Source organism: Oncorhynchus kisutch, linkage group LG20, assembly GCF_002021735.2.
Source record: "Oncorhynchus kisutch isolate 150728-3 linkage group LG20, Okis_V2, whole genome shotgun sequence".
Taxonomy (NCBI): domain Eukaryota; kingdom Metazoa; phylum Chordata; class Actinopteri; order Salmoniformes; family Salmonidae; genus Oncorhynchus; species Oncorhynchus kisutch.
The window spans coordinates 18,031,951-18,044,308 of NC_034193.2; the positions used below are offsets into that span (position 1 = coordinate 18,031,951).

The 12,358-nt window shown below is 41.5% G+C and overlaps 1 protein-coding gene across 1 annotated transcript; it reads left to right on the forward strand.

The window, feature by feature from the left end:
* The first annotated feature begins 9,921 nt into the window (after positions 1-9,921).
* crygmxl2 (crystallin, gamma MX, like 2) lies at positions 9,922-11,927 on the forward strand. The gene is made up of 3 exons (XM_031798794.1): positions 9,922-10,051; positions 10,927-11,169; positions 11,601-11,927. The coding sequence occupies exons 1-3, from the start codon at positions 10,043-10,045 to the stop codon at positions 11,874-11,876; spliced, it is 528 nt and encodes a 175-aa protein (XP_031654654.1). The 5' UTR covers positions 9,922-10,042; the 3' UTR covers positions 11,877-11,927.
* Positions 11,928-12,358: the final 431 nt, after the last annotated feature.

A 12,358-nucleotide genomic window follows, 5' to 3' on the forward strand; every position in this document is an offset into this window, starting at 1 on the left:
GAGAGAGAGAGAGAGAGAGAGAGAGGGAGAGAGAGGGAGAGAGCGAGAGAGAGAGAGAGAGGGAGAGAGCGAGAGAGAGAGAGAGAGAGAGAGAGAGAGAGAGAGAGAGAGAGAGAGAGAGAGAGAGTTATAAGCATAAGAGGAGGGATGTGGGTCTTGATGGGAATTGGCATTGGATTCTCTCTCGTTGTTGCATTGCTTTTCTAATTTGGTTGAATGTCCCTAGTGAGTGAGTGGAGTGGTGGGTCTTCCAGGGATTGTGTTGAGGACCTCTATCTGCTGTAGGGATGGGAAGCGCTACTTTTAACTCCTCTGAGACCTCTCTCTCCCATGATATAATCAGGCTTCTCACGCATCTCACTACCATATCCACCGACACAAAACAACTGCACACACAAATGTTAATAGCAAACTGCTTGATTCCATCTAGCCGTCTTAAGGCACAACAATTGATTCCCACCTGAAAACACATGCAAATATCAATTTAATGTGCCTCTTTTTTAGGGGATGTACAGAAAACGCTATACAAGAGAACAGAGATGTGCATTTTCAATACATCATAAAGGGAACATGGAAGACTTCATTCAGATTCATCATGCGGTCCTAAATTACTATCACCCCGTAGCACTCACTTCTGTCATCATGAAGTGCTTTGAGAGGCTAGTTAATGATCATATCACCTCCACCTTACTCAACACCCTAGACCCACTACAATTTGCATACCGCCCCAACAGATCCACGGATTACGCAATCGCCATATCCCATCTGGACAAGAGGAATAGCGTTAATCTGATCTTCATCTAAGTCACAACAATAGACAAACATAGTGTGCTTAAACTAATAGCATACACATTATTGTATTTTTCTTGTCTATATTGAATACATCATTTAAACATCCACAGTGTAGGTTGGAAAAAGTATGTGAACCCCTAGGCCATGACTTCTCCAAAAGCTTGTTGGAGTCAGGAGTCAGCTAACCTGGAATCCAATCAATGAGACAAGATTGGAGATGTTGGTTAGAGCATTCTTGCCCTTTAAAATACACTCACGAAATTTGAGTTTGCTATTCACAAGAAGCAGTGCCTGATGTGTCACGTTCTGACCTTAGTTCTGTTATTATATATTTGTTTTAGTATGGTCAGGGCGTGAGTTGGGTTTGCAGTCTATGTTTGTTTTTCTATGTTGGTTGTTGAGTTCGGCCTGGTATGGTTCTCAATCAGAGGCAGCTGTCAATTGTTGTCCCTGATTGAGAATCATACTTAGGTAGCCTGGGTTTCAGTTTTGCGTTGTGGGTGTTTGTCTTCCGTGTCAGTGTTTGTCGCCACACGGGACTGTTTCATTCATTTCACGTTTATTGTTTTGTATTTCGTAGTGTTCAGTTTATGTAGTAAAATAAACATTATGGACACTTACCACGCTGCGTTTTGGTCCTCCGATCCTTCTCGCTTCTCCTCCTCCGAAGAGGAGGACTAGGTTCGTTGCCCGATGTGAACCATGCCTCGAACAAAAGAGATCTCAGAAGACCTAAGATTAAGAATTGTTGACTAGCATAAAGCTGGAAAGGTTTACAAAATTATCTCTAAAAGCCTTGATGTTCATCAGTCAACGGTAAGACAAATTGTCTATAAATGGAGAAAGTTCAGCACTGTTGCTACTCTCCCTAGGAGTGGCCATCCTGCAAAGATGACTGCAAGAGCACAGTGCAGAATGCTCAATGAGGTTAAGAAGAATCCTAGAGTGTCAGCTAAAGACTTACAGAAATCTCTGGAACATGCTAACATCTCTGTTGACGAGTCTAGGATAAGTAAAACACTAAACAAGAATGGTGGACACCACGGAAGAAGCCACTGCTGTCCATAAAAAACATTGCTGCACGTCTGAAGTTTGCAAAAGTGCACCTGGATGTTCCACAGCGCTACAGGCAAAGTATTCTGTGGACAGATGAAACTACAGTTGAGTTGTTTGGAAGGTACACACACAGCACACCAACATCAAAACCTCATCCCAACTGTAAAGTATGGTGGAGGGAGCATCATGGTTTGGGACTGCTTTGCTGCCTCAGGGCCTGGACAGCTTGCTATCATCGACGGAAGAATTTGCAATTTTATCAAGACATTTTTCAGGAGAGTGTTAGGCTATCTGTCCACCAATTAAAGCTCAACAGAAGTTGGGTGATGCAACAGGACAACAACCCAAAACACAGAAGTAAATCAACAACAGAATGGCTTCAACAGAATATAATACACCTTCTGGAGTGGCCCAGTCAGAGTCCTGACCTCAACCCAATTGAGATGCTGTAGTATGACCTCAAGAGACCAGTTCACACCAGACATCCCAAGAATATTGCTGAATATAAACAGTTTTGTGAAGAGGAATGGTCAAAAATTCCTCCTGACCTCTGTGCAGGTCTGATCCACAACTACAGAAAACATTTGGTTGAGGTTATCGCTGCCAAAGGAGGGTCAATCAGTTATTAAATCCAAGGGTTCACATACTTTTCCCACCCTGCACTGTGAATGTTTACATGGTGTGTTCAATAAAGACATGAAAATGTATAATTGTTTGTGTGTTATTAGATTAAGCAGACTGTGTTTGTCTATTGTTGTGACCTAGATGAAGATCAAGTCAAATTGTATGAACAATTTATGCAGAAATCCAGGTATTTCCAAAGGGTTCACATATTTTTTCTTGCCAATGTATGTGTACACAACCAATAACATTTTATTTAATTTGAATGAGGTAGTAGAGTATACTAGCTACTCAGCTATTCCACATTTTAAAAAAATACTGAAAGCATATGGCACACAGTTTAAATGGCATGCTATGAGGACAGAGAGACTGGTTTGAGGACATACTTTTGAATGATCAATTGGTCACACTGGTGCATTTGAGAGAGCAAAGCTAAATGAATAGAGTGAATGGTCAACAGAACAAGGCCTGGACAGAGCCCCTCCCAATGGGAGAACTGGCATCTCTGCAGTCCTGCAGGTATTCCACTCATATCTCAGTCAGCATCCACATCCACTGAGCTACAAACTGGTACAAAGCCAACTGCCCATTGTTGTAGGTGTGTGTGTGTGTGTGTGTGTGTGTGTGTGTGTGTGTGTGTGTGTGTGTGTGTGTGTGTGTGTGTGTGTGTGTGTGTGTGTGTGTGTGTGTGTGTGTGTGTGTGTGTCACAATGGTATGTCAATGTAGATATGTGAGCATGTACCATAGATAAACTCACTCTCGTGGCAGCCTGTTTGACATCAGCAGTACATGTATGTTTGTTATATTCTGTGTGACCGGTCACCTCTCTCTCAGTGGCTGCTTAAAACGACTTGGTGCCGCCTCCACTGGGCAAAACCCTGTGTCTGCACACACTGATAGGATTCAGTGCAGAGAGAGGGACCACAGATCCAGTAAACACAGATCTGTGCTGTGTGCCCCTGCATCTCCCCCTCAGCAAATATACATCTGTGACTGTGTCCCAAAGTCTCACTCTCTCTCAATAAACCTCCTCAGAGATACAGCATAAAGGCAGGAGACAGATTATCTGAGAAAGGCCTATGTTTTGGGTTCTAGCGCCCTCTGGTGGTAAAGAGTTGCCGTTCTAACACGTTGGAGCCACAGACGTACAACAAAGCATTGGAGTCTTGATAACACATAGATCCCAAATGGATAATGTCATTGAATTCTATCTACAAGGAGCAATAAAACGTTGACCAAAGGACTTCATTATTTTCAACTCATAAAAGAGCAGGTTGCATACAGATGCAGTCGGTAGTGTTTTTACTTAGTGCTGAGTACTGATTGAAACACGTGGTCTGGCTCGTCCTTCATGTTCACAAAAAAAGATAAATCCCAAAAAGCAATGTTATTACAGTATTCACTCGTCCATATAAACGGTTTCTGCTCGACAAATGATAGGAAAAAAAGAAATGAGAGAAAGTGATGCCCACATCACATGGACTTTGAATTAATTAATTGGAGTCTATTCAAATTCAAGAGATTGAATAAATCTCATTAGTGGGAGGGCAATAGGGTCATGGCAAGAAGCGATCCAGCTTGTCAAATTAACGTCAAAAGTTTTTTTAATACATTTTAGGTAACCCTAACCTTTTTCCTAACCTTAATCTAATTATCCTAACCTGCTACGTTAATTATCCTAATCTGCTACGTTAATTCTCCTAACCTGTTACGAAAAGTCCCATCTGACAAAAACTGTATCCTTCTAGTAAAAAAACGGTCATCAACAAGGTAAGAGAATCATCATTATGAAATCCACCTCTATTAAAAGTGATTGTAGCCTATCCTACATATTCAATGTTCCTCTTAAAATGAGACAACAAAAGCATTCTGAATGTTTATGGGGCTTTAAGAGAAAAAGTCTTCATCTAAAGAGACCGTTTTAATATCCTGTGCATTCAGACAATATTAGGCTACATTATCGAAACATAAATATCATATTTTGACAGGGCCTATGAAACATATTACTAAATAAATTATAGTAAATTAGCCTATTTGTCTAAAATAATAGAGTGAATGAAAAAGAAACAGGTTTATAATAATAAAACCAAAAATTAAGTCTGTTTGCAACGTTTTCAAGTTTACCTCTTATCAAAACATGACACCTATAGGCCTATACTTATGCTACCATTAGGCTATGTCTATAACGTAGCCTGACTACATTTACTATACTAATATTAGATATAATACAATACAACACAATTCAGTACAATAGTTTATCTGTTCAGATCACTATGCTACCTGAACTCAAACCTGTGTTCGCAAAAGTAAAAAAAGAAAGAAAAAAAGGTCTCTCTCTTGGGTTCTGACTATTAAAAACGTTTCTGAAATGATGTCCTCGCTGTAATTAGAACATTTTGAGATAAAAGATTCGTCAGACGAGTAAATCTGGTGTAGTATTTCAGGCTTTTGTTTTTGACGGTTTCTATGAGGAAGAGATCTGAGACTGTTGTTTATAGCACATCCTCGTAAGCACCCGAGTGAGTCTGGACGCAGAATATGCGCACTGTTAATATGCTCTCTATCGTCTATTATTAATGCGGTACACGGGACGGGTTTTCAAACACACTTTCTAAAATAACGTATCAAGGTGGCATGCAGATGTTGCCTACTAAAAAGACAACCCGATGCTCCTGCGGAAATTTAACTTGTTTTCCACTCCCGGATGCACCAATATTATTTATTTCTCGCACATGTTCAAATGTGTTTACCCCCATTAAATTATAGCAACCTATTACTAGAATTCCGTTGTGAGTAACTTTTTTTAATGGAAAGCATTTTCCTTTCATTTCTAATATCGTAGAATCGTTTTCTTGTGACACTGCACGTTATTTCCCTCCTCTCTTTGTCTAGCTGCTGGTTACGCTACTCAACTTCTTTGTAACGGATAGCCTACTTTATTAGGCCTGGGCTACTGTATTCAAAGTAAAGGATTAATAATAATTCAAATTTAAACAAAATTGAAGGATGAATTGTCACGTGGTATTTTCCGCACATGTGGGTCTGTTGGAAATCAGGACATGAGTCCGAAATGAACTATAAATAAAGTCCAAGCTATAGGCCTAAATGACAAACACTAACGCTTGGTTGGCCTATGGAATTTTATCAAGGTAATGTGGATATTCCTTTGAGACTTTTCAGAATTTGAGCCCAAAATACACCCTTGCATATTACCAATGTGATCTAAATCAGTCTAATATGGATGTTTCCTCTTAACCATGCTTGTGTGTGTGCATGTGTGGCCTATGGGGGAGGGGGAGACACGTCAAAGCTATGATTATCTTGAGTGGCTTGGCCCAGTATTGTTACCTGCTGGGACAGCGACACAGCCTCTCTAAATAAATTGCAAGTGGCCTTGGGCAATAAGGGCCCTCCTTTGATCAGCCACACTAGCAAACGAGAAAAATGTGCAGTCAGTCAATCAAACTCACAAGCCTTCACACAACAATGGTGCCGACCTTGGTTTCTTTTTTTGTTTTTAAATTCATGTATTTCATTAGCCTATAACAATACGTCTGCTGGTTGGTCGGGCGCGACTCGATCAATAATTGATAGCAAGCGCAACGGCTGATTTCCCGCCTCTCCTTTGGCGCGCTTGTCACTTACTGTTGTCAGAACAGATTTGCTTTGATGACACATTTGAGGAAGTAAGAAATGGCATCACATGTGATTATAAATTTACGGATTGGTGAAAGTTAGAGCTCCTTCAAACTGAATTTCCCGTTTGTTCAGGGGCCTCAATTGAAGTCATCTACCGGGCTCTAAATGCACAAGCACGGCTGAGGTGAGGTGTAGCCTATCCTTGTAAGAGGAGATATGAAGAGGATTTGAACTTTTTTTTGTCATGTGTCAGTAAACAGAATGAATTGTTTAAAAGGTGCGTGGATCACAGGGTGAAAAGTTGCTCTTTATACTGAAACCTTTGGGGCATGGGAGACATAGAGTTTAAAGATGGGGAAACACTTTGAGACCAAGATCCATTTCAGATCTAGGCTACTCCCACATGTGAAATTGATGTGAATGTTTGGATAAGAAGAAGTGGGTTTACTATTTAGTAAGTTTAGTTTATGGTGCAAGGTTCAGGCTACGTGTTTAGATTGTGGACTATGGTCTTTTCAAGTAGGCTAAATAGCAGGGTTATTTAATGAAAAATGCCTATAGGCTGAATAGGCCTAAACGTAACCCCTGAAAAAGCATATTGGCTCAAATGTCCACCTGTGTGTTGTCTACTGCATTCCTTGTGGGAGGGTGAGGAATTTGTAAAAAATTCTAAGGTGAGAAAAGTTTTAAGCAAAGTCACAAATGAGGGAAAAACAACATGTATGAACGGCTTAAAATAAATGACAGCTGCATCCATTTGCCCCCCCCCCCCCCTCCATCTCCTCCTCCGTTCTGTTCTTCCAGCAACATTTCCTCTTTTAATTATCCCCAAGCAAAAAGATGGAGCACATCAGACGCATCGCGGTAAATCCCAGCCCTGGCATGAGCTCATAGCAGTTCCCGCGTCTGCGTCTGGCAAACCCGATATAGAGCGCGCGCTGGCAGCGACAGAGAGAGAGAGGCCGCCTGGAGATTTTTAATGGAAGAATGGGGAGGATGATCTCTGAGCAAAACAGGTATTCACTCTATTCACGTGAGAGGCTTTGGCGAGCACAGAGAGATCACGCCGCGTTTTCAACACCAGATTAGCCAATTCTGAAGAGAAGCCTCCATCGAATTAATATATATATATATATACAAACCCCTTGTTTACACCCCAGAAGAGTCAGCAAGATAGTGTTCTTTAACTGACTGCTTATAATGGGTGACATTGGACGCCTACTTGGTCTATCTCTGCCTGCAATATTTTGGGGATATATTGTGATGGTGTTTGACAGTGAGTTTAAAGACATGGTTTGGAATTTAAAGCCATTTTCAGTTTTAGTGCAATTCAATGTCTCTTTGTTTTGACTGAAATTTGTTTGCAGGATGTTATAGGCTCAGTTTAATTAGGTAGCCTATCAAATATGTGGTATGGCTCTTTCTTTCCCAAGTGTGTAAAATTAAAAAAAGGTTGAGCGTTTCATCATTTCCTATGTGATTAGCCTACACATATTGCAGGATTGGGTAGGTTACTTTCTAAATGTAATTAGTTACCTATTCGAAATTGTAATCAGTACTGTAACTTTTGGATTACCTAAACTCAGAAACGTAATCTGATTACTCTCAGTTACTATGACACAGAAAGGTGGCATAGTGTATTTTTTCCCCCGGCAAACATCCTTTCTGAATATAGAAGAGTATCCAAGAAGTATTTTTTTTCTGGCAAACATCCTTTCTAAATTTAAAAGTGATCCAAGAAGTAATCATCTAGTTTTTCCAAAGTATATGTAATCTGATTACAATATTTTTTCTGGTGACATACTGTACGTAACTGATTATAGTTCATTTTTGTAAACAGATTACATGTAACTCCCCTGCACTATGTGTTCCTTGGATGACACAGAGATGGCTGCAATGTACCCCCCCTTTACATTCTCTCTCCCTCGCTCCATCTTTCTCGTTCTAAGATGAAGAGTGGAATGCTCCACAGTGGCTGCTTTATTTCTCCTCTGGGGGGGGGGGGGGGACCAGAGATAACAGGCAGGGGCGTCTGTGATGTTGCTTTCCCTACAGGATGGGAAGGAGATGTCTTGTAGCACTGCTAAAGATGATCATTTGAGAGTTCTGAAATAAGGTTCTCCTTTGCAAAACACAGGAGCACACAGATGCTGCGATCAGATTTAATGAGTGGAAAGGTTGGATACCATCCCAGAGGGTTAAAATGATGACAACAAAGATGGAGGTTGACTATGCTGTTATGATGAGTGTGATAATAAAGATTCAGAACTAGAGTTTCTGCAAAGAACCTGAGATAATGAGGAGGAGGATGATAATTATGATGATGATGATGAGGAGGAGGATCATGGTGATGATGAGGATGATGATAGTGGTGTTAATGACAACGATGTATATGCAGTCCAAAAGCTTTAGTAAAAAAAAAAAGAAGATGAGTGCAACTAGAATGATGAAGAGTCTAACGATGAGTCGGATGAAGACTGAATCCTATTATACACCCAATACCTCAATTTGGTCACATTTTATACCCCCCCAAAATTCTCACAAGAACCTTTACAGAAGCAGACATCTGATAAGTCAGATACAATTATACACTGCACAATGTGATAAAAGGATATCAATTATCTACTTATGTCACCAAAAAAGAGAGCTGCTTAAAACATGAAACCTAAAGAAGCCTAGGGGAATTTCAAGGCAACCATTATCAAAAAATGAAAGCTTATCAACTTTTCTTTAACTCTGATAATGAGTCACATTTGGTTAGAAACGTTGCCAGAGTAGCAGGTTTTTGCCCAGGAACAGAATGGCTATTGTGTTTCAGAAAATATAGTCTTTCTACAGACTTGAAGCAGCAAAATGCAGAAGTAGAGAGAGTGAATGGGCTCTTATCCTCATGAAAGGCTAAAGGATGAGACTGAACTTTCTGGCATCAGCTGGGCTTTGGGAACAGAACACACAAGGGCAACTCTTTCTGGCCTTTTCCCTTCCGCTCTGGGGTATGTTTACAAGCTAAAGCACTATTACTTTTCACATAGACTCAGACACAACTATGCCCTCCCTTTGACACACACACACACACACACACACACACACACACACACACACACACACACACACACACACACACACACACACACACACACACACACACACACACACACACACACACACACACACACACACACACACACACACACACACACACACACACACACACACACACACACACACACAGAGTTGTCTGTACATGACATCAGAGTAGGTCTGCAGGCTATGGAAGCAAAAAGAGACCAGATCACTCTAGATTACATCAACACAAGGGCTTGATTCAATCAATAACATCAGAATCACTTACACACACACACACAGGTCAACGAAGGGAACACAACCACGATTCTGTGACCTGAGATCAGAGAGAGGGAAAATATGAACCCACACTGAAATAAACTATGATAATCCGTTTAACATTTTCATAACCATTTTTTCAATCATTTTTTTTCACATCAACCCCAAGTATTTGTAGAATATAGGGCTTTGTTTTGTTTACTAGAGAGTGCACGAACAGTCTAACCTCCTGCAAACTATAAAAGCTCAGTTGTTCACACTACATACAGTACCTAAAGGCCTTTTGTGTGATGTTTCAATGGGCGCATCACCATGTCATGGCTGAACAAGGGTCGGTGTAAAGAACACAGAATGAGGTAGGCATATGGGGTGGAGGGGGAGGTTTTGTATTTGTATAGGTAAACTCCAGCACTTGCGGGTAAAGAGTAGCCTATGGTTTAAGAGACAATTGGAATGGTCCCTGACGTCTAAAAAGGTCACTTCTAGTCACTACAATGTAGACACAGGTCTATTTTACTGTCAGTAGAAGAGTATAAAAAAGGGCCCGAGAGTCTGCTGAGGGCTACGGTGCAGACATCAAGCCCTCCAACCATGGGAAAGGTATGAGCTAATAGGTTTAGCTTACTTGTTTGATGATTGCTGATGTAATTGGGGAGATCACCAAATGCTGTTAGGCTTAAGGTATTGGGAAGCTATTTGGCAAAGTAAGCTAGGCATACAATTTATGAAGCTATGTCAAAGACTTCAGTTGTAAAACTATACTGAGCAGGAATATGAACGCAACACGCAACAATTTCTAGAATTGTACTGAGTTACAGCTCATATAAGGAACATCTGTCAATTGAAATAAATAAATTAGGCCCTAATCTATGGATTTCACATGACTGGGAATACAGATATGCATCTGAGTTGGTCACAGATACCAAAAAAAAAAAATTGGGGCGTGGATCAGAAAATCAATCAGTCAGAGTTGATCAGGCTGTTGATTGTGGGAGATATCTGGGGTGTGCAGCGACCCTTTACAGACCAAATCAAGCATACATAGGCTTAGGCACGATGCTTCTTAAGCTTGCCATAGTTTCAAATCAAATAGCATTTGTCGAGGGAGCTAGCTTGTCGAGGGACCTAGCTTGAGGGAGCTAGCTTGCCAAGGGACCTAGCTTGTCGAGGGAGCTAGCTTGTCGAGAGAGCTAGCTTGCCGAGGGAGCTAGCTTGTCGAGGGACCTAGCTTGTCGAGGGAGCTAGCTTGCCGAGGGAGCTAGCTTGTCGAGGGACCTAGTTTGTCGAGGGAGCTAGCTTGCCGAGGGAGCTAGCTTGTCGAGGGAGCTAGCTTGCTGAGGGAGCTAGCTTGTTGAGGATCAACACTACATCCATGAGTACGGCTTTCAGTCAAAAGTCATTTTACTATCATCATCGCCGACTCAGTATAAATTACTTTCCACATAAACTATTTTATAAATTTCTGTTCTTTGTAGATAATATTTTACGAAGGCCACAACTTCCAGGGTCGACACTATGAGTGCAACAGTGACTGTGCTGACACGTTCAGACACTTCAACTGCTGTAACTCTATCAGGGTGACCGGCGGTCACTGGGTGGTCTACGAGAAGCCCAACTTCAACGGCTACCAGTACATCCTGAACCAGGGAGAGTACCCTGACCACCACCACTGGATGGGCTTCAACAACTGCATCCGTTCCTGCCAGATGTTCCCCCCCGTAAGTCAGTCAAACTGATGGACAGGGTTACTCCTGCCACACATCAAACAGCACTTTAGAAATCAGCGTCAATCACCAGCCTTTTGATGTCATTTATAGATACAGAGAGGAGTCAAAGCATCAAAGTCCACAAGGAGATCCAGTCATTTTTTAAAGGAATAGAAATGCACCCCAAAGACTTACCTTCTTCATTTTCATTCTATTCATCATCACTCAGTGTTTTTGGCAGTATTATACTTCTGCTTTGAGAGGTTTCTCCTCATTTGACTGAATATCTATTTCTAAAGGAAGCAAGTCTCGGGTATTAATCGACGTGTAGAAATTCTTAGATCGCCCAGTGTATAAAACTCTACTGTGACCTCTGTGATCATTTCGCCCCTAATCACTTCTTGTCCTCCCTATTCCCTCCTTTCTGTCTCTTCTACCAACAGTACAGAGGAGCCTACAGAATGAGAATCTACAACAGGCCTGAGATGTCTGGTCACATGATGGAGTTCATGGACGACTGCCCCAACGTGTATGAGCGTTTCCGCCACCGTGACATCTTCTCCTCCAACGTCATGGAAGGCTACTGGGTGTTCTACGAGCACCCTAACTACAGGGGTCGTCAGTACTTCCTCCGCCCCGGGGAGTACAGGGCCTGCAACGACTGGGCCTGCCACAACCCCATGGTGGGCTCCTTCAGGAGAATGAGGAGTGGCCTGTAAGCTTCTCACATCTGGACTGTAACAAAGTGATTAAACGTGCTGGTTTTTAAATGTGGCTTCTCTGTGTGATTTTTTTCCCCCCCATCTCAAATCAATGGCAAAACAATAGCAAAGCTTTTGTGTAAATAATTAAGTTCCAGCAATTAAGTCAGTTGTACAACGGAATGCCTTCAACTGAAGGCAACTGAAATGTGTCTTCCGCATTTAACCCAACCCCTCGAATTAGAGAGGTGCGGGGGGCTGCCTTAATCGACATCCACGTCTTCGGTGCCCGGGGGCATTAGTGTATGGTTATTAGACAGGAGAATTGCTGTGTACAGTATGTATACTATACCATAATCAACCCTAAAAGTTTTCTGCACCCTCATTAATGATTTATCCAGCTGTATTTCTGTATTTTGAAAGTTATATATCTTGAAAACTTAATAGCTGACATGCACATTTTTGGGGAGTATATCAACAATGGACTAATGAAAAAATGC